General features: G+C 38.0%; 1 protein-coding gene across 11 annotated transcripts in view; it reads right to left on the bottom strand.

Annotated features, from left to right (window-relative positions):
• The window catches only part of ANAPC10 (anaphase promoting complex subunit 10), a 171,007-nt gene that overhangs the window by 137,784 nt on the left and 9,039 nt on the right, over positions 1-24,184 (bottom strand). For 8 of the 11 annotated variants that reach the window (XM_064416772.1, XM_064416769.1, XM_064416765.1 and 5 more), the window contains exon 5: positions 341-727. The exons of 2 other annotated variants lie outside the window; for them this stretch is intronic. In XM_064416772.1, coding sequence (XP_064272842.1) covers positions 497-727 — 231 coding nt within the window. In that variant the 3' untranslated portion in view covers positions 341-496. Of the gene's footprint in view, positions 1-340; positions 728-8,031; positions 8,142-24,184 lie in introns of those variants that run through there. One more of the 11 variants, XR_010360827.1, reaches the window with a different exon arrangement.

Here is a 24,184-nt window from a genome sequence, read left to right as displayed (position 1 = left end):
AGGCACTGAGCAGAAACAACCCTCTAGAGAAAAGGGTCCAGCACATTAGCACAAGCAATAGTGGGAAAATACTACTGGTAATGTCTTTAGATCATGTCTGTTCAAGAAGAGGAGCAACTTTTTAAAGAGCTATTTTCAGGTAAAGGAATGAACTATTTCCATGCATGATCATTAGGGGAGGAAATCATCCCCCCAAATATCTGTATTATATCAAATAAATTATGGATTCCCACCCAGTCAAATACATTCTTTTAAGAGTGCCTGGATTGTTTTTTCTCTCTCAGAGAGTACAAGAGCACTCAGACTCCTAGAAAAAGAAACAAAATTACAGACTACAACATACTGCAACACAAGATTATCTTTATTTCAAAATTGTACAAAGTATAAACATAAAGATATAATTACACTGAAGTAAACCCTGCTCTTTAAGTATCTGAATACTTTAGCAATGATACGGTCATGAAAAAATACCTTTATTGTTCCTCATGAGGAAATTTTATCTGATGGAGCGATACATCATGAAATCAATTGTTGTGCATCTGGGAAATTTACCAATGGAGCTCTCCTCCACAGGGGTGTACACTTTGATTTGCCTCATGTGAGTGTCTCTTCCATTTTGGTGATTTGCTAGAACAGCAATCTGGATCATAAAGGTGCGAATGGGCTTCTTGTGGGTATCTGTTAGAGGAACATGGATCCAGCCACTGGGTTCCACTAATTCCAGTTGCTGCCAAAAACAAGACAGAAGAGCAAAACATTCAGAAACAGTTCACATAACTCATATAAATTATCACATATTAAACCCATTTAATAAAGCAGTCATGTTATTCAGATTTTAGTTACTTTTTCAAAGCAATTTGAAATAATAGAGTTGAATACTCATAGTTAATTTACTGCTCACGTAAATGTACACAAATTAATTTGGTTGTTTGCTTTTGCCTTTCAGAATCTATTCCTCATTTTGTGCCCTTAAAATAAAAATCAATATAAGAGAATACAGACTTCAGTATACATTTAAGAAAGTAAAAGTGTAGCATTTGTACGTTCTTACTGAAGAACAATGTTCAAACATGCCAAAATATGCATTTTACATTGTTTTATCTAGGCACTCTAAATTATAATATACTAGAGTGACTTATGCAGGAAACCAAATGCACACAAAGTTCTGGGTTTTCAGAAATTCCTTAGATTGTTGGGGGGCTGGGGAAGAGGAAAAGGAAGATGACAGAGGAAAAAATAGACGATACCTCAAACTTCATCTCATGTATCATGACCAATTAATAATTGCTGTACAGCCATTAAATCACATTCTAATCACATTTGACTTGCCTTTTATACAACATACACAGTGTAATGACTTTTTCAATTTCAATCCTACACAAACCAATGTCAAGGCAAGCAAAGAACAGCATTTTTTTTAACTCTAAACCACATCACTGACACAACAGACTGCTGAAATCACACTGGATGCTATGCAGAGCATGGTAACAGCTTTTATTTAAAACTAGCTGCCCAACTTCAAAGCACAGCTCAAAACACACATGGAAGAGCACACAAGTAATAGAAGTCCTGGGGGGGGGGAAGAAAACAAAACACAAAACAATTGTCCACTAGCAAGTAGGTTCACACAACTAAGCAAATAAGAGTGCTGTTCTTAGCAGCTGAGTTCCCCTAAGGAAGATGTATGTGCTTTGAGCAGCTCAAAATTCCCATCTTTCTCCCAAAAATACGGCATGGCACATGCTGTCAAACGCCTTGTTTATGCTGAAGCTTTCAAAAGACCCATCTGAGAGCTACTGGTTCAGAGGCAGCAGACAACAACCCTGAGAAAACAACCCAAGAAACAAGTAAAAAAGTTTGATGACTACTTCAGCTTAAAGTAGCAGACCAAAAAAATCTTTTACACCTCCACCTTAAAAGGAAGAACAAGGAAACAAATAACCACAACTCAAAACTCTCCACTGCTGCAGACTCTCCAACAAATTATTTCCAAAGCATTACATTCACTAAACCTTAGCAGCAAATCATTTCACTCTGGGAGCTAGACATTTCCACAAACACACAGTCACTTATTTGTTGTAGCACTGTCCCTTTCAAAAAACTTAATTTTTTTTTTCCATAGGAAACTTCATGTCATGGCTGACTTTACAAGGGAATAAAAAATAGATGTCTTGTTGAAGCAGCTTTACAAAGGGAAAATTTATCATGGTGAGGTGGCAGTAAACAGCTTAAACAAGTATGCTTTCCATCTTCATAGTAAACAGAGGAGGAGGATCCTCCTAACACTTTATTCAACTACTATTAAGGTCAAGTGACTGTGATTTTGAAGAGAATTACAAGGCTATTGCTAATTAAACTAGCATTTTAATATTATCCTCAGTGTTTACAAATTTTGACTGCTAATTCAAAGTGGAAAATTTGAGTTCAAGAGCTAAGGTACTGAGACTTTTATGCTTAGATCAGTATGAAATAGATTAGTTAACACTAAGGAACTTTAAAAAAAAAGGTAGAAAAGATAAAAGTATGGCATATTTCCCAATGCTTTGTTTCATCCCTGATCAAAGGAGGTGGTTCTATGTTCTATTTACAGCATGTTATTTTCCAGTCCTGCTACAAAGGCAACAAGTTTCTCCCCAAGTCTTTCACAGAGATGGGACAAGTCATTCATTCACCTGTAAAACTGGCAACTGAAGCATTAGGCTAATGAGACTAAAAGGTTCCCTGGCTCCAGATGTCAAACTTCACATAGTCTGAGCTGGTTTTTACTGTCATAAGTGGAATACAGGATTGTACAGGAGGTTTAGCTCCCACTGAGCTCACTTGCAGCTCTGCATTTCTGCAAATGGATACAAGTTCTCAAGCCAGCCACAACACAGAGTCTGAGCAGCCGCCTAGGAAGAGCCTCTTGCAGAAACACCAGCACTGAGCACAGACAGCACACAATTCATCAAGCACCACTGAACTGTCTTAGCCACAAAGACTTTTTTTTATTTCCCCAAATCTCAGCTTCCCTCACTCCACATTTTTCAACTTCCCTAACAGATGAATACACAACCTTTACTCATCCAAATCCTGGACTCATCCTCAGAATAGGCCCCTTTCCCCGTTCCAGTCAAACAGCTGCCTCTTGGACAAAACACACAACACTTGTGATGAAGTTGGAGGCTAGAGTGTAATAAATGCAAATGTCAGACTTCAATGTTTGAAAAAAGTGAGCTCTTGATTTCTGCCCTCTAACATTCCTGTACTGACATTTGAGACTAACTTTTTTTTTTAATTGATGCTCACATAGTTCATTAAAACCTTGATATCCACTCAACTACTGAAGTTTAAATGCAACAAAACCAACCGAACACTCAGTAGAAAAGGAAGTATTGTTTTGCCAGTATGATACACACATTTTCTGTGACCAAAGGAATGGTATAAACCAGACACACACACTCTCCCAAATTCTTCTCCTCCACATCTGTCATGCTCTTTCAGATGAGTGAAACATTTTCTTTTTCCAGAGGGCCCAGGTCCGTCACCAGGGAGAAGGAACAGGACATGGGAACAGGCAGGGGTGATACAAGACACAATGCTGCCCACTCCTAGCTCAATGTCAGCACCCAGACCCAGCCGTCACAACTCCTAGCAGAAGTGGGATGAAATATGCAGCTCTACTCTGCCCGGAGCATTCCCAGTGTGAACAGAATCTAAAGGAAGCTTACTGTGAAGTTTTAAGAAATTCCTATTAAGCCCATGCAAATGGCAATCTTTCAAAGCCTTGTAAACTGGTCTGGAAATTTGGGTGGATTTTTACAGGGAGGCAAAAGGCACATCCTCAACACAAAGGCTGAACTATTGCCAAATTTCAAATCCTTGCTTTAGAGCTTGGGGGCACTGGAGCATCAAAGAAGGACACCAGAATATTCTCACACAAGCAAAACAGCATACTTTTCACTAGCCTTGTTCTTGGAACAGAACTGCTTTGCCTGAAACTTTCAAAAAATTCAACCCAAAGCAGATATCTTGCATGGAAAAATCTGTCTGAACTGAACTTTGGCAAAGTCAAAGGAACCAAGAGTTAAGCCTTAAAATGGAAAGGGTCACACAACCTTAAGTACAGGTGGCACTGGCAGCTCCACTCATAGTAAAATACTACACTTGAATTCAGTTTCAGCTGACTTTGCTCAAAGTCAAGCTTGTTCTTTAGAAGCACAGACCACTGTATATACATACAGACACACACACACATAAATTTATATTTCACCTTAACTCTATAGCATCAATTCACTACGAGCAAATACCAGATTAAATTGCCTCCTGTATTTTTAATCTTATGCATATTATTAAGACTCAGTCATAGTAAAAAACTGTCTTCCAAGAAATTTTTAAAAATCAGCTTTATTACTAATCATCTGAGCAAAACTAAAAGTTCAAAATTTCTTTCTGTCATGTGTGTTTCTAGAAAAGTCTTTTTTCTCAAAGAAAAAAGAAAACATAGGAATGAATCTACTTACTTAGTGCAAGCTAAGTATTGATAACTCAGGACAGTTCCTGCAGCTCTAGACTAATCTTACTGTACAATATTCTAAAAACCCAGGGTTTGTGGCTTTTTTATATTTGCTTCTAATACTATAAATTTTGTGACAATTCGAAAACAAAAAGACCATGAAAGTCAAAATAAAAGAACAAAGGGATAAAAATTGAAATGGAAAAATCACTCACTTGATTTTTGCTTGCTGCTGTTATACTCTAGCTCTTCTCCTGCTTTCTCTCTGTTGCTTTCTTATTCTTCCTGTCCTCTGCACGCTACAGCTTCACCTATATACTCCCAACTCCAGGAATCCACATTATGTGGAAAGCCAAAGGAAACTTAATATTCTCAGTGGAATTCTGCTCTCCAGCCTCTTTAACAGTCCTTTTTCTTCATTTTATTGTACAGTCCAGAGGTTCTACAGAATTCCATACATATTTGGCAAGGCTACTATTGCAACTAATGGGTGTCCTACCATAGAAGATGTAAACCACACAACAAAATAAAAATTATAAAAAGAAAATAAGACCAAGGCAACTTGAGGCTACACTTCAGAGAGATGACTGAACACAAGATCAAAGCTTTTAGGAGAAAACTTCTTCTAAAATCACTAGCCTCCTTATAGGCTAGGAAGTTATTTACCCAAAGAACACTTTTCTATAGCATTAATCCTACCTAAATTGACTATTGACCTCTTTTGCATACTTGGTGATATTTTGTTTACATTTGGTGGTGTCTGCAAATGGCATATAACTCTAACTGCTATTCCAACTAGGGTTACAAATGCAACCCAAGTTTTTGGCTATATTTACAATAGGCTAACATTCTTGAGATAAGACTTGATTTTCCCTGCCCTTTAAAGGTATCTTTTGTGAAGATATTGAGAGAAAAAAACTCACTGTAAGTAGTTACACATTTAGTGTAATTAGAAACACAACCCAGATGTATGCTAGAAGGGCTCCAAGCTCAGGGGAATAAATATCTACAGGAAGAAAAAGCAGTTCATTTTCTTCCCCTGGGAAGCAGAAGAGGACCTATGCACTGACAGAAAGCTGAGAATTCTTGCTGCCATCACAGCTTCAGCATGAAACATTATTCTGAAATGTTTGTACCTCATCAAATTTCCATTTCATCAACTTTACTACTAGATTCAAATGGCTGTGAAATCAAACAACATTTAATTTTACTCTTTTTACTTTTCTCATAAAACTGTTAAAGCTGCTTTTTGTTTTAGTGACTCAGCCAACTATGAAATTAAAAGTAGTGGCTAGACTCTTCTTCACACATATAATTTTGTCTCTCTATGTGCTTAACTAGTTCTTACAATACAGTTATTATAAAAACCTAAGCTTTTCAAAGCAGGTGTTCTCAATAAATAACACATTCTTCCAAGCAGCAGATTATAAAACTAAGTTTCAGGGAAAAGAAATGCTATGTTCAAATATTAAATATTTATCAATACACGAACTTTCCCATGTAGGAAAAGGATTTTTCCTGTTTAGCCATTGTTTTTTGCAGCTATCCAAGTATGTTTTCACAACAACTGGCAAGGAGAAAGAAGGCTGGCTTAACTTCCAAAATCCTGTTTCCATAACGGCCATGTCCTACCATTTAGTTACCAGGACTGAGAATCTGTGTGCCTCTGCATAATTCCAAGTATTGGAACTGTCAACACACGAAGTAGCAGAGCTTGGGCTTCAGCCATCACTTCACTTAGGAAGGAAGAGAACCAGTTAATAGCAGTGATGCACCAGTTCCAGCAGAAAAAATGAAGCATGTCCAAAAGAAACTTGGTGAGTTCCAAGTGAGCCAAAGGAGGGACACCACATTAGCAACCTAACAGGGAACACAGCAACAGGCTCAAAGGACCCACTGTGAACAGCACACTTGTGTGCTCGGATGAAGCAACGACCACCTAAGGAGGTGCCTCTGTGGTCTTAATCAGCCACCTCCTTAAACGGTCAAGAAATCTCATTTCAGTCCATTAGGCAAGAGAAGTTTTCCATTCTTTTAAACAGCAGTTCCTGAAGAGTCTAAAGGAGCACAGTCCATCCCCTCAGGAATAGCCAGCTGTGGATTTGGGTACACAGGAGATCAGTTGCAGAATAAGCTGTATTAGAGAGTGAAACCTGCAAATACTAGAAGTTCCTATATTTTAGTACCCTATAAGCTCTTTATTAAAATAAAATGAAAGAAATGACCTTTGGGAAGACTGGGAAGGTTGAAAAGAGGTCCAAAAGATCCTTGCAAGAAGTTTTATAGAACCTCCTTGAGACTATTTTGCTCCAGTTTAAAACACTAAAAAGTAATCAATGCCCAGGTATTAGAAAGTTGTATGCAATTAAAAGAAAAACAACTAAACATTCAAACCAAGCTAAAAAGAATATGTAGAAAAGGACGAAAAGTACATCTAGGAAAGCAAATCCTTGATGGGTCAAGGATGCTCAAATACAGAGTGTTATAATGCCTTTCTAAATTTCCTGTGTGGATTACTTGAGCAGCACAAATATGTTGGACAACATCAGTGGGTTGTGTCCCATTGCTGCTTTCTGAAGGGAGCAGATGATGCCAATTGAGCCATATATGATGCAACCTAAACTTCATTTGGCAGAATGACTCACCAGCAAACTCATGAAATGGTCTCAGTGACTGGTCCATCTTGATATTCTTTAGAACTGGGTGTCCTGATTATCATTTTCCCATACAGTTAAAAAGGAACACTTTTATTTGCTTCTGCTGAGAAACCAACACAGTATCTTCTAAGATGTACACAGCTGATGCAGGCAGAATTTCAATATTACAACAGGAATAAAGTTAGGAAGAGCTGAGATTTAATCCATGGAATGGTTAACAGGAAAAGTCAGCTTTATGAACACTCTCATAGGCTGTCTTCAAATTCTGCTGAAGTCAGATGAAGAACACATAAGAGGACAACAATCAAGTCTTAGACGTGATGAGTGAGAGCCTTTGGTGAGTAAGGGCACACTGTCAAATGGGGGAAATGGGGTACAGGGGCATACACTGTGGAATACCAAGAGCTTTAGGACATGGATTCACAGGAAAGCAGCTCTTTCAAAAGCACCAAGTGACAAAGAATCCCACACAATGATTCCTGCAAAAGGGTCAAGTCTGTGCTGAACTGCCCACATATAAAACTCCTGCCAGATGAAGTCATGGAGGGTCTGGACCCGTATGGATGGACCCCTGTCCGTGGTACTTAAACAGCCACCACCCCGCCCATCACAGTCCCACCTCTGCATCTGCTCACAGCACTTGCATAGTCAGGTACATCCAGCCTGACAGACAAATCAATAGCCTGCCAAATGCTCAACCTCTGTGAAACTGTGAGCCACAACTGCCTGACCCAATTGCAATTTCAGAAAATATTGCCTGCTTAACTCCGGGTGGCAGGAAAAAAAAGCAAAAGGAAGGAAAAAAAATTGACAACAGTCTTTGAATACCTCATTCTCTAGAACATAGCTGAAAACAGCTCTTCATTCTAGAAAATTTACCTGCATAAACCATCAGGAATTTGTCACAGACTGTTTACCAGGAAAGTCTCTCTGAAAGAAACACTGTTCTCCCATTTGCTGTGTCATATGCACCTTTTTTTCAGTATGCTCTGTGAAGAACAAGAGACAGGAGCTCAACATTCATTACAAAAATACATACTTCAACAGGTATATATTGCTTCAGAGAAGGACAAAAATGTTGAATAGTCTTGGACAGTTTGCTTTCCAGTCTCACATTTCTGAAGTCCTATTGTTAAGTGAGGTCATTTGAACTCTCACATAACACTTTGTGCTGGACATATCCATAAATTAAAACTTGTTAGAGACGGATTGCTATGCAGTGTATGCTTTAAGTGGCAGTCATCCACTAGAACTTCAGGAAAAATAAAGAACCTTCTCCCAGTCCCTTTAAAAAGCAGAATGATCCAACCAGCAAATACAGAATGACAATGCAGTCTAGAATGGTGTTTCATATGTGCAAGTATGGAATTAAGGCCTAAAACTCCAAAGCAAACCTTCTACCCACAGCAGGAAGCTGTCTAAGTTTAGTTTAGGTGTCAGCTAAAAGAGATTCCATCTTAACAGGAATCTGCCCCTCCAGAAGGAATACCGTCTCTGATTGAAATCAGCCATAACAGCTGTGAAATTTTGGATCACTGATTTAAAGAAAAATGGGTATCATAACTCATTTAAGAAGCAATCAAAAGTGGAGGAAGGGAAGGCAAATACATCCTAAGTGCAGTATTGTGGCCACATTTCTCTTCACAGAGAAAAGCAAGGCACAACTTCCCAAGGATATTTTCTGGGAATTGCAGCGAGGAACCTCAGAGAAAGAAAAAACAATTCTTATCTCATTTGCTGCTCCTGTGTTGTGCCAAAGTAGAATGCAATATGGAGACTGTTTACCCAGAGTGATGGTGTTTTGTTTCCTTGGCCTATCAGGGCCAAGCACATATCCAGACTGTTGGTCAGCAGACAGTCACAAGATTCTGTCAGCAGTTGGGTGCTTGTGCACTTTCAGTTTAGATGTGGTGTAATATAGTATAGAATAATATAGCATAATAAAGTAATAGAATGTAGTAATGTAGTGTAATATAGTATAGAATAATATAGTATAACAAAGTAACTAATTAGCCTTCTGATATCAGTGTAATCCTCCTCATCATTCTTCCCTTCAACGTTGGGGTCTCCCTGCTAACACAGTACAGTACTGCTCTCCTGCAGGGACCTAATCTCCCTGCACAGCTGTCACAATCCACAGGAATGCCACACCTTTGCAAGGGCACTGCAACTCTGAGAAGATTCCTGGTATCAGGGGAAATCCTTCACACCTACAGGAACGTGACTCCAGTGTGGACCTGTTACTTCCCCTGAGCTTGGCAGACAGTACACTGAAGATGAAAAACCTACAAAAAGATTCTTGGCTGACAGTATCAAAAAACGGGTAATGCTGCCCAAAACAAGCTTTCTGCCTCAGTTTGTCTGTTTCTGGTACCTAGGCTGGGTAAAGTTTTAGTTGCAGACATACTGGAACAGACTGCATTTGGACACTCTGGACTTAAAAATGAATGGCAGAAAATCCATAGCTTGCTGCATGTCTTTTCAAAATTCCAGCATTTTGAAAGAAGAATAAGGGACTTTTTAAACATTTTTTTAAATCAGGGTACTTTACAACTCAAATTATCAGTAGCTGAAGAGTACTATAGATGCAGATGTGAGAAAAGAAATAGTACATTTAAAAAACCAAAAACCAACCAAAAAATTGCTATAAAATAAATAGCCAATGCTGCATATTGCAAATCTACAAAGAATTGCAAATCTTCTTTAGTGAAAACAAATGTTTTATGCTTTCAGGGAAGCACTTTAAATTGAAGTTTATCTCACTGCAATATTTCTTCATTTTACAGACAAGTAAGTAACTAAGGAGAAGTTCCCATGTGTACAAGGTAACTGTGTAGGGATATGTCTGAGTAGGAATCTGGCAGATGATGACCAATGTGCTTTTGAACTCAGTAACTTTTACCTGATCAGAAGCTTGGGGAAAAAAAACAACTGTCAAACATAACAAAAGCCACTACAACTTCCCATGTTCACTCAAACAAATAGTACTGTCTGCATTCAGAAGTTTTTAGTCATAACACAAAATAGTGACAAAAGTATCAAAAAAAACCCATCTGGTTAAGTATGTGGACTAAGGTTATCATAACAACAGAAACAGGGCACACAGTTCTTATATATATACATATATGTATCACATATACGATAAGTAGCTCTTAAAAATTACCTTAGACAATACATTACTAACACTTTTATTTAAGTTTGTATTTTAGTCATAAATTTGAATTCTCACCCCCCAAACACTGAAAAGCCCTAAGATTTCCCTGTACTCAGATAGCAAAATCTTAGTCCCTCCCTACAGAGCAGCACCTACCCAAAGTAAAGACATCACCTCCTACAACTTCCAGGTGAGTCAGGCTGCTTTCATCTACTGAAGAGAGGCAGGGGAAACCAGCAATGAAAGAAGAGACTGCTACACAAAGGGACCAGAAACAGATTGAACTGGGGTAGTGGAACATTTTACTCAAAGTCTGAACGTATATTTAAAAAACCATTCTGAAGCTCAGGTGAATTTGCATTACAAATGGAACTGCTGACTGAAGAATGGGACAAAGCAGCTGCCTTTTATGAAAGGCAACAGAACAGGCTGAACTTGATGATCTTAGAGGTCTTTTCCAACTTAAATGATTCTATGGTTAACACCACAGAATCTTCCAAGAAAGGGAGTATAGACAGAATTTTCTATGAGCAAGAAACAAATGCTCTGAACAATGGCCTTACACAAGAGGACCTTAAGGCAAATAAAGTGAACACATTAAAACCTAGAAGATAGCAAAGCATAAAGGCAGAAGTCCTATGAATTTTTTTCAAACTATAACTGCTGGGTACAAGCAGGGACAATATAAATGTATACTATGGGTGCACTGCACAAATTGTTTGAAAATGGAAGTTAAGGCTGGAAAACATTTCTGGGAAATAACTAATTTTACAAAGGGGCAGAAGTTTGCAAATTCAATGAAAACTGTATTGCAGATGTCTGCAGTTCCCATTTCTCCTACATACATAATGGAATGATACTATGTTTGTGTGAAAGCGCAAAAAAAAACCTCAGGTCATAATTTACCTTGAAAATTGTTTAGCCATATCCAGGAAATATGTCTAGACATAGCTACAGTTAAATTATACAAAGCAAGTATTTGAAAAAAAAAATGTGCAAGGAATATTAAAGATTTAGGTCCCTGAAAACTGGCCACACTGAGTTAATTCTCTATCAAACCATCTCAAATAACTTAGCGGCAATAACCTAGTGACCACATTTCATGCCATGCACTTTGCTTCCCAGAGAATGCAGAAAATTAATATGGGAAATGAACAAATGTAAAAAAATGGGAATATCGAGATATTCAAAGAAAGTCCATAGTAGTAGCAGCCAGCTGCTAGCTCTCAAGCTCTCTTTATAGGTGAGGGAAAGAAAGTACATCAGAAACAAAAAAACACCTCGTTCCCCTCACTGAGAAGGGCTATTACTACACATTGAGCTAGATTTCTGATCTTCTTCTAGAAGACAGGCCCATAAAACTGCATGGCTCTGTTGCTCTGAGCAACTTCGTTTGTCAGGAAAAGACTGGAACAAATTATACCTGAGTGCTACCAAATTCAAAAAACCCTACTCATTCTTTATCAGCAAGAGGACAAGTTGTTGATTTAAGACACAAAAAGCACTGGGATTAAGAGAAAGCATTTCTCCTGGGTTCAAAGGAGTGGCTTGTTTCTGAGAATTACAGAGGGTTACCTCTCCCAAAAATCAAGGAATTTAAAATCTCCGTAAATAGTCCACAAATCCTGCAGAAGTACAGTATGCAAACATTTCTGTGTCTGGATAAGGAGTCCGTGGATACCCAGTAAATGCAAAGTGGGGTAAAACCTGATAAAACTTCAAGATTACTCAAGTGTGCTGTAGCACACAATAAGCAAATGCAGAGTAGCATTTCACAGGATCCAGAGCGTAATGCTCAGCTTGAGGAATATTTACTCATTGGAAACAAATCCAAAAGACTGTTGTGAAAACTATTTTGTGCAAATTTAAAATGCAATGCAGAGTCTCATCTCAGAAAGATCCCAAATTCATAAACATGTCTCACTGGAGATATATTTTCATACAAATGAACTTTAAAAGAGAAGAAATATATCTGTCAGAGGTTCAGCTGGATAGTTTTATGTGAGCCAGAATACACTTCCATAAATTTGCAAAGCTGGAATCAGAACTGTTGCCCAATGGAAGCATTTAATTTTACATCTAAACAGAATTTCTTTAATGTACTGGAACAAATGCAGTAGAGCTTTTATTTTTGCTTGTGTTTTCTTACAAATCAATAAGAAGGCATGTCCAAAGAAAACCCACAAGGCTTTTATCTCTTGTTTTATGTGGAGGTTAGACTTGAGACTCTGCTTCTTTCCATCTACATGAATTTTGTTTCTTGACTTTTTTCTGGGAGTCAAAGGTCCCTCAAGTCACCACTCACTCAAAAAATATACAATTTAAAAAGGTATTCAGTGGTGCTATGAACTGTCCCTTGCTGCAACAGCATTTCTGCTACAAACAGCATCTGGATTAGGCTTAGTGCTACATCCTACAGGCCAAGAAAATGAGCCCTTCACCATCACTTGTGTAAGAATCAAAATAAAATTACATCCTAAGTAGGCTCCTGAAAAAAGAGGGGGCAGTGGAAAACAAAGCATGAGAATGAGTTAATTAAAAACTTGTTTACCAGCAGGCCTGCTATGTCCTCTAGAGCTACTGTGGGGTGTCATCTTACTGCTTAGCAAAGTGCAGTCAACAACAAGCAGATGGAATTGGATTGCAAATCTATGTGACTTGCTGTACATCTACTGTGGCTACATATGCCCCTCTGCTTAATTTATTTCTGCTATGCAAGTAAATCTTTTAACTCCTCATGACAGTATAAAGAAATAGAAGAAAGCCCAGTAATTCCACAATAGAAGTTCCTACCCCAGCAGAGCCAGATTCACCAAAAGCTGATTTATGAAAACCTCTATTTCAAATGGTGACCATCATAATCACAACAGAGACCTGGTCAAGCAGAGGGAAGCCTACTTCAAAATTTTACTACATCGTTTCTTCTAATACTGAATTGGAACTTTTTTGAAACAATGAAAAAATAAAACATGATTTGATTTTTACCTTACTAAGGTAAAACTGATGCACAGCAACATCATCTAAGTAACAGATAAATCTCAACTAAGAGAAACAAATCAGAGCTTTCTGCATTTGCTAGTAGAAATAATCCAAAATATCCTTCATACTCACAGCTGAATTTGATCTTTGACAAATACAGAGATAAATAATAATTTTAAAAGATGTATTAGGGGCTATGCCACATGATTCACTCTAAACTGTGACTGAAAACAGCATTCATAAAAAGCTTCAATAAAAACTGTATTTGATAACATTCCTTTGACATGAGACATAAAACACTCCAGAATTCATTCTGAAATAAAATAGGACTGTTAGATAAACCCACTTTAGGAACTGGATGAAGGCAGCTAGAGAGCACAGGCCCTCAAGCCAGACACATATGATACATTATTATTCTCACTCCACCCTCTCCTGTGTGTTCGCACGGAAAATGGAAAAAGCCTGGGAAAGGTTTTTCCGACTCAAACACATGATCTCGGTTATCTTATGACAGATGAAGACAGAGAACAGCCCTCAGAAAGAAATAAATTTATACTTCATATCTATAGAAACATTTCCATGCACTACTTGAGATAAGGAACAGGATAGCACCACATTCAATCCCTTCCCACCCAATAAAACTTAGCAAAGAACTGAATGTAGACCCTGTGTAGCAGTGTTCTCATCAAAGCTACACACAGACATGTGATCCCTGACCAAAATAACATCGCAGTAACCCCAGGAGCAAGACCTCCCTCTGGAAAGAACTGCCATGGTGGCAGCTCTGAAGCAGCTGAGTCTTACAGTCCAGAACCCTGGATTTGTTCTAGATCTCTACCACCTGCCAGGTAGCATTTTCTTCTGAACATTGAAGATTGCTTTAATTTACCACATCAACAGAATTCTTTTCAGAATTACTTTCCTAGTGACACTGAATAATCTCAGCTTTCCACTAGAATGTTAGGCTTCAGAATGAAAGAAAAAAAAAAAGGCTGATAGTAATAATAAAATCTCCCCATATACCTACTCAGAATACCCTTGTTCCTTTATTTCTACCTGAATTTATGGAAATTTTTGGTTGTTTGTTTTTAGTGCTGACCTGACAAAGCATGGCACATCCAGTGCATTTAATGGATTTGTTTTGGGGTTTTTTAAATTCTAATTAATAGCAATACCTGATAACTTTGCCACAAGACAGTATGCACTAGAAATAGCCAGGTGTGACTGCATTGGTACAGATGCAAATAAAGGTATTATAACATGGAAGCCACACATACAGAGAATAATAAGTGGTGGGCAAACTGGCTCCTAATTTCTTCTAAATTGGAGCCACTTCCTCCCTCCACCCAGCTGCCAAACTGCTGGTTTGGCAAAGGGTGGTGAACACATTCACAGGAGGTTTCCAGCTGCTGGTGCCTACAAGTTGCTCAAGTGAAACAGAAAATGAGGTGTGCTGTGCCAGCTGACCAGCACCAGTTGAGATGACAGCAAAAAACTTTCTTAGTATCCAAGAAAATTCCCATTCCTTTCATATCTTTTCTTATGCTTAAACCAAATGAAATGTTGACTGCTGGCTTTACTATTTGGAGGATTTTAATACTATGTTAGTAGCAGCACTCAGAGGGATCAGAATCAGTCTTGGATTTGACCTTACTGCATGTATTTAGCACTTAAGGTTTGAAAAGATCTAGTGCTCCCTCCAAGGATTACTCTCCACAGTTAAGTCCATGAAGATAAACAGGTAAATCAAAGATGATTGTTTATAATTCACTGACTTTATCCTCCCAATCTTATTTCACAGTGTAGAAAAATTTGCTTAAAGGCAAGAAGCTTCCCAATGGCGAGTAACTTCTCCAGAACAAGGAAAGCAGGAGTGAGTGAGCAGCATCTCACTGTCAGCTTTGACACAACTTTAAGGATGTTTTTTACATCCTTTAAGCAAAAGATGGTGGTGTGACTCCCACAATGTTTTCATATTTGGAATCCAAAACCAGAGGAGACAATTTTGGATTACTCAGGCCTAGGGAACTCATAGAATGGGAAAGAGCATGCCTATAGAATGTGGTAGGGTAGAAGAAGAAGAAAAATGAGATCCAGAAACAGTTCTTTATTTGACAATTCAAATGCAGTATGCAGGGCCCTTTACTACACAAAAATATAATTCCCTTTCCAAATACAGTTCCGCTGCACTTTTCCAAGATCTCCTTCCTAACATGCTGCCTTCTTGAGATCAAAGAAGCATCCCTTGTTTCACACAGTTTCTTCAATGGTACCCACCTCCTTGCTCTGCTAAGTAACTGCAAGGTCAGATGTCTAGAGTCCACTTCCCCAAAAGCCAATAAATGATACAGCCAGCCAACAAAAATTTTCCTTTTCCCTAGTTCAAACCTTGAAACCCTATGTGACCAGGAACTCCTTCAAGCACCCAAGTAAAAAGCTGCATTAAACAGTTTGCCTAGCAGGGTCTCCATCCTTCTGCCCAAGTGCAGAGAGATCAAACACAAGATAAAGTAGATGTTGCTACATGCTCCAGTTTGCAGTGCACACTATCACATGTTTTGTAAACCACAGTTCAAATTAATTCTGATCAGCTGAGGAGGTTCACCTGACTGAGCACCATGAAGATGTTGTAGATGAGCATCACACTGACACCCACCATAAGCTGTAATGCTGGAGGCACTTGGATGTTTTAAAATGTTAACGAGACACCACACTTGTCTCGTTAAATGAGGAGGAAGGGAAGGGGTTAAATACTGAAGTAGGGATAGCAAGTATGTGTCTTCTGTCATGCTGTCACCTCCCCCTCCATCCACCTACCTTATTCCTCACTCCCATGTTCAGTCTCAGAGAGAATGCTTAAACGAAGAGAAGAGCACCCAGATCTTTCTTGGTACAGTTTTTATGTTGCTAAATCCCTGCTTGCTTCTCTTACTTCTGAAACATTAATGATTATCTGCAAGAAGTATCTAGTGAGCCTACACTGGTAAACTGTAATTAGAAATCCCTACAAACTTTGCAAAACCATTGACCAACAAGTATCCCAGTGCACTCTCCAAACACAGAACCTTTATTCCAACAGGAACTTCCAGTAAAAAATGATGTGTGAACAGCAGACACTGATGTTCACAGAAGCTTACTGCACACAACCCAGCAGGCGATTTTTCTGGTTTTTTTGGATTACGCCCTGGAGGTGCTGGCACAATGGAATTTCAATACCATAACTGCTTGTTTCTCTGTGTGCCAGCCTCTGAAATAACAGGTAAAAATTTTAAAAAATACACATAAAACAAACATTCTATTTTTTTAAAATTACAGGAATCACAAAATGAAATGTTTTTAATTCTCTAGTTCAAACGATGTAATTTATAACCATGACACAAATAGAGAAGAAGCACAAAAGAAGGGAAAATACAGAAATAACATAACGTTCCCAAGGTTCAGTTTACAAGGACCTCACACAAAGTTTTTTTTTTGCAACTCTTACTAGAAACAGTATTATTTGCTAAAAATGCAGTAGCTGCCAAAAGCTATGATCCATCTAAAGCAAACATGTTTAAGATGGAAATAGAGTGTTAATGCTGAAGAAAGACAGAATTGAGTATACAAGTTTTCTTTTTAAATTGTGGAAGCAACTGCAGTACAGAGTTAAGTTTGTTTTTCATCTTCCTGAGCAAAAATTGATTGCATTTGCAGATAAGCACCTAAATTAGAGAGAAGTGCATTAAGACAATAACAAAAGTAATCAAATTTCAAACTTTCTAATTAAACCTCTTTTTCCTGCAGAAGGTTATTGGGAATTCAACACTAGCCTTGGTTCACATGATAGAACAATGGGAAAATTTTCCGAATGGTTGAACGCTAACCCTGACAAGTGTGGAGAGCCAACTACAATACATTATATGGTAGCATAACCTGCCACCCACGTTGCTGAGAGAACAGCTTTCAAACACATGCACCGAGCTGTAAAACCACAAAATCCCTTATTACACATTGTCCCTTACTTAAGGTGAAATACACTATTCCCCCCCGCCTCCTTTTACAAATCTTGGTGGGTTTTTTTAAACCTTCATCTCTGAAGTTTATTTAGCAGCTAACTAGACCATTTTTCAGACTTTATTTTCCAAATGCCATTTTTCCTGTTTTGTTTTCTAACCAAAATAAAATCATGTTTTTACAGTACACAGTGAAGCCTGTTGTGTCTTTCACTGTTGGGGTTTTTTTTTTAATACTACTTCCACCTGTGTGACATTATCCAAACTTTTAGAAGGAAATGTCTGATATATGACTAATTCACTTGTGAAGACTTATTTCTGGAGTGAAATATTTTCCTTTTTTAATGGGAAGATACATGACTCATCACCGGGTAAAGTAAAAAAATGGTTCCATCGTGCTTTTTATTGGAAGATCAGATATTCTAATATTTACTGCCATTCTTTTCCACTGTTATGCAATCCGAATATATTCAAAAAGATAAACTGCCACAGCCTGTGTGGTTATAGACACTGGCATTCATGGAAGTCAACCATTGCTGCAGAATGACAAACACACTCCACCCTCATTACAACATGCTGTAGTTACCAGCCAAACACCTTTGCCTTTTCTGAAAAGGCTGCATTATAATAAAAGCAGACCAGCAAAACAAATCATACAGGGGGACCCAAAGGATGGTAAAAGTAGTAACAACTGGTAGAAAGCATAACTCTGAATATGGAAAGTGAGCTACTTAATGACTTGAGGAATGCATACAGCCTCACGCTGCAAAAGGAGCCCACTGAAAACTGCTGGTATGTACAACTTTCTTGGTTAATGATTCCCCCCTCCTGCCCCCTCCCGCTGCACATGTCTGCTGCCTGAATCATTGCATTCCAAGATAGTTAGAGGATATACACAGTTTCTTCAGGGGTTTTCAGTTGCAACTTTGCTGGCAATGGGAATTTTATTTGCAAGTGTTTCTATTCTACTGACAAGGTCAATTAGTCCAACGAACTATTGGTTGTTCTGTCTGATAGCTCTGTGTATTTATTCAAGCAAGCACTTTTATAACCCACAATTGAATGCAGACAGTTACCCTTGTAAACACGACTGTCCACTGGGATTTTCACTACATTTTGAGCATGTAAAAGAAAAACATGCTTTTCTTCCCTCAGCCTGATAGCACATAAGTTTGATTACAACTTCGAAATTTCAGGCAGTGAAGGGCATGGAGGCTACTGTTTCAAATAGATATGATCTATGATCATATCTACATATCATCAATATACATATTTGGACCAATTCCTAGAAGCTAAAGGACACAGAAATTTGACTGATCACTCTAAGAGCTCTAAAAATTTGGTAATGCTATCAAAAGAAGAAAGATCAGCATCTCTGCTGTATCCAGGCATTAAAAAGAAAAAGCCATGGTTTAAAAGAAACAAGCTATATGTAGCACTAAGGGCTAAAGGCTACAAAAAGTGTTTTCACAAAAGCCAGAAGCACAATTTGTGTATGTGTGCGTGCGTAAATCAGCTGCAGAAGTTGGTAGAATTAAAAATAAAATTAGGGGAAAAAAAAGAAGACTATTCCACATCTCCAGCTAGAACTTTTGTACATGAGCAGCATGGCCATGCCACTGGCAAAATGTGCAAAGAGGAAAAATGACAGACCCTACTCTCACAGAACTTTTATTAACATATACATGCGTTCCCTTCACCATACAGGTACTCCCTTTGTAACAGTATCTTCTTGTGAAAAAGAGATCCTTCATTTATACTAATTAGGAATGGTAAAGGGGTTGGCCTATTGGTACACTGATCTCCATTATCGAAGACTTCCCTGCATAAATCTTTCAGGTATATAGAGAAGGGAAGAAACTATCAAGGAAAATCAGCAGTTTTTCCCTAACTAATTCAATTACTACTCTACAACAGTAGTATTATACTACATACTTCAAAAGAGTGCTAGAGAAAATGTTCACCAAAATTTGCAGTTGGTTTTCAATATAAAAAAGTTTAAGCATCTGGCTCCTTCGCCTCACACACAGAGCACTATGTGCAACCTGCTCATGTCCACCAGAGAATTTATTTAAAGTATTGTAATTAGAATACAATAGTGAAAGCTTGCATTAAAGCAAATTAAAAACTCCCCCATCATGCTGAAGGACAGTTTACCTGCACTGATAACACACAGCTTTAAAAATCTGAATTTTTAAGCCAATAGTACCAGAAAGATTTTTACAGAAGTAAAATATTTAAAAACAAAGATTTGGGGGAAATCTTTGTAAATCCTCCTAAGAGAACTTCATGCACAGAAAAGAGATAAAACGAGGCAATCAAACACTTGCTACAGGAAGAGAAAGTGGTGGTGTGACCTAATTGTGGCCTTCCAGTACCTAAGGGAGCCTACAAAAAAGAGGAATAGAGACATTTTACAAGAATATGTAATGATAGGATAAGGGGGAATGGTCTAAAACTAAGGTTTAGATTAGACATTAGCAAGAAATTCTTTACTGTGAGGGTGTTGATTTTCCAATTTCTTTTCTATAGTGGAATTTAAATGAATAATTGTGAAAAAGGTTGTAAGTGCAAGAGAGGTTTTCACAGATATGCAACACTCAGTGCTTCCATCAGTTCCTAGGCTCTCTGTACTTGAGTTCCCTTGAGGAAAGCTCTGTACTTCATCAACTTGCTGCCTTCCATAGAGCGGTTGCCACATTGTTTCACATGGCTTTTCCTCTGCTTCAGAGAGTAAAGTCAGACTGACAGAATTAAAAATACAGGGCCTCTTTAAGGTACCCTTGCCTAATTCAGCCCTTCTGGGGCAAGAAAAGGTTCCTTCATAGATTTGTTTCTGAATGCTCAGACACAAAAGAAAAAATATCTTTTGTATGCAACATGTACCACAGCATAAAAACCATGTTTAGTTTTCCTCTACAGAAGAGATGCTTATTTGTCTTAAAATATTACTTCACAACAAGACAAAAATGCTTAACAATTTTATAGTGTGTGGGCCAAAATAACTGCCCAGTGTTCTACTAGCTCTAATGTAGGCCTCCCTGTTTGTATACACACACTTTGTATGCACAAAAGGCTATTTCAATACCTTCAATACCTACTTCTCATGACTGCACAGTACGCTCTGCTCTGATGTCTTACCATTCTACAGTATCAAAGGGCAAGAAAATTGTAATCCTTTTCATAATTTCCACAGCTTGAAGCATCTATTAGTTATTTCCATAAACACATGCACGATGAAAAGGTCATATCACCTACAGTGATGATGATATTGGCAAGGAACAGTGATGTTACATCATTTAATTTGCCTTCTTTTTGTAAAGATGAGTTCATATGAACATCTCAGCTGGTGATTCACAAAATATCCTCTGCTGGAAGGTGGAAATTTGTACAGAGTACAAATGGAAATAACCTTTTTTATGAAATTTGATTCCTACCGATGACAAGGCTTAATAAGTAACCAATACCAGTGGAGGATTCTACTCCCCTGCTTTGCAGATTTCCACCACCAGTAAACTTCAGATGTACGGAGCAGTGCATCTGTGTGCATCCTGATGAAACAAATCCATACTCAGCCATCATTAACAGCAAGATAACAATCAAAATGAACAACTGGTGTGATGATTGTGTTTACAGAACATCCTAGAGACAGACAGGAAAGACTGAAATTCTATAAAACTAAAGTTTACTCAGTCTTTTCTTAGCATCAAGAGCAGTTTGCAGAAAGCAGACTGACTATTTTTAATTTCTGAGCCCAAGGAATAATTAGAGGTCAGAAATGCCTTTTTTCTTGAATGGAACACAGAGGAATGGTTTCTAGCCAAAGTACCTGAAGCTTAGTCAGGAATCTAAAGGAGTAACAACTCAGTACTCCACGTACTGGAGTTGTACGTGGATAAAAGGGCAGATAAAAGAGCAAAAATCAAAGTGATCATTAAGGACAACAATGCACCTTAGAGATGTTTGATTAAAGACTCACAAGAATACATTTTCTTGGTTGATTACCTCTCAACAGCCCTATGGTGAGCCAGCATGTCCTTGCTCCTTGGGATCTAAGTCTACTCCAGGTACAGAAAACAGGTGAAGATTGCTCACTGCTGGGTTTCAGAAAATGTCTGGCTAAGTCCAACCTCTTCACTACAGTCACTGGCACCAGAGGAGTAAAGGCATTACAGTGGGGTCACTTCCTTAATGCCTCTTGGAAAAGCCTCCCAGCTTGGGCATTCCTCCAGTTGGTAATTCCCCTCTCTAGTGCATAATCTCTTCAAACAGGAAAGAAGGAGCCCTGTCCGTGGTGCTCAGCCACAGCCCCATGCCACCAGGGAGGCTGCTGTGCATGCACCTGGCTACAAAACACCAGGCAAGGCCAAAAGGGATAGAAGAGAAACTGAAAACAAACCAGACTGCAGTCCAAGGGAAAAGCAAACAAACTCCTAAAAAAAAACCCTAAAAGGCCTCATACTCCTGCCAACAAAGATGTATTAAAATTAAAGGGCTTTCACCTGAGTCTATGTAAAGATCCTACTTTATAGGCTGACAGCAGAAAACATTGCTAACTACAAGGTGTGTGTATATGTATTATATATGGATTGAGACTATACCCTGAAATACCACCTGCACTTAGCATCAAAACAATCTCCTTACAGCAAAATGAATTGCTGAACATCTAAATGTTCAATAAACAGGTGAGCATCACCTGACAAGACCAGAGATCTCTCACAGACAGCATTTCACTCATATCCTTTGCAGTGACTATTTTCCTATCATGAAAAAGTGTAATAACTTAAATCATATCCTGAGGAGTCTGGATGCTGTTCCAAAAATGCCTATACAGACTATCTTGTCCATCCAGACTGTTTGTACCATCATGTGGGAAAACTCCATGACTGTAAATGAGAAAATATTTGCTCTCCAAGCTGTGATACAATGGCACTTAAGTGCCATAGGCAAAGGCTGAGTGCACACACCTTAACTGCAGTGAGCAAGGGAATAATTCTGCCAGATTGCAAGGGCTGTTCTCACCCTTACAATGGGGTACAAATGAGGGGGAAGAAATCTTTTATTCTGAAAAGAAATTCATTTTAGGGTCCAAACAAGATATGCCTACATACTGATCTTATATTTGTGACAAAGTTTAGCACAACAGCATATTGCATTGTGTTGAAAATTAGACCATTAGAAAAGAAAACACATTCATTACACACTATGAGTTGGGCAAGCATCCATGGAAAAATATAAAATGCTTTAGCCTGATTTTCCACCCAGTTAATCAGTACTGAAGCCAATGCAATCACTGTATAATTAAGCAGATTTCTGTAAAGAGCTCATAACAGTTCACACTGCTTTAATAACCTCCCCATGTGTCAGAGAAGCTGAAAAAAGTTTCAAGACTGAAGGAAAATTCAAGAAACAGTATCAAGCAGTTTAGAAAATATGAAAATTGATAGCAACATGTAACATCATGGTGATGACAGTCACAAGCATTTTACAGCATCAGAATATTGTATCTCATTAATAAGAAGTGTGACCATATTTCCTCCTCAGTTTGGAAGTAAAAAAAGCACAAGAGCATGTGGTATGCATAAGAATTACTCTGTCATGCATCATATCACAGTCACATTCATATACCATAAAAATGCTAGTAACTTGTTTCATATAGAAGCACCATTTTTAACTACATACATTATGCATAGAATCCCGTGTTTGGCAAGAAAAGAGCTAAAGAAATACTGCCTGAGACACTGGAGAAAACTAATACACTTGTTATACATTTTATTGCTTTATAGATTTTTAATACATTAATCATACACATACCCTCAAGAGCAGGAGTTTACCACTGTATGAAAACTTAAGTTAGGCAGCAAGATGTATAGTACTGTACTAAGCATGACTACAAAAAGTGGAATAATCATTTAGTTATTGAAAGGGCAGATAAAAGTGCAAAAATCAAAGTGATCATTAAGGACAACAATGACATCTAGTGGATACTTGGAAAACTGACCCACAGCCTAACAGGTGGAAGGATCCAGCTGCCCTTCCTCAGATACTGTGCAGCTCCCAAAGGCTACATACAATTAGGAAGATGGAAAGAATTTACACCTGATGAAAGTCAAAATAACATGATGATTTATTTCTTCCAAAAGAATATTTAATTAATTAAAGAAAAATAAATCACATCAAGAGCTTTCCATTCAAGATTTAGGATAAAAGTGTAAGTCAAAACTTGAGAGAACATCATAAATCATTTTTTACTCCCACAGTATCTACAGCTTACAAATTCCTCTTTGGATTTTGGTTTTCAGTCCCAACAATCCAAAATGAAAAAAAAAACCCCAGAAGTAAAATTCAAGCCTCCATTTAGCACCACCCTTTTCTCATCATCCCAATCCTGTTATTGTAACACCTACCATATAAGGCTGGTAAGTCAAACCTTCCCAAAATACCAGCCAGTAACTGCTGAGCTCCAGAGAAGAGGAATTTGAAACATGAGGCTACCCTGACTCAGAATGAGCAAAGATACCTGCTTATAAGGAACCCAATTAGTTTCCAAGGTGGATGTCTAGCAAGATCATGGATTATTTCAAACCTGCTTTTACTGTTAACCAAAAGGTAAGCAAAACTAAGCACCTAAAGCAATTAAAATCTTATCACAGTTCTGACTAGAAGCATCACCAGAAAAATAATACTGGATTTGATCTTTTTATAAATAAAACACTAACAAAACACTACAACTCTGTCTCATTCAAAATCTCAAGCCAATCTGAAGAACTGAAAATTGGATTTTGCTTCATATTGTTAAAAAACCACATCACATCCAAAATTTTTGCATCTCAGTGACTGTTGAGTATTAAAAAGAAAAATATCAGAAACAATACTCAAAAGTAAAACTTAATTTATGAACATATTC

Source organism: Passer domesticus, chromosome 4 (assembly GCF_036417665.1).
Source record: "Passer domesticus isolate bPasDom1 chromosome 4, bPasDom1.hap1, whole genome shotgun sequence".
NCBI lineage: Eukaryota > Metazoa > Chordata > Aves > Passeriformes > Passeridae > Passer > Passer domesticus.
This window is presented reverse-complemented; position numbering and strand designations above follow the sequence as displayed.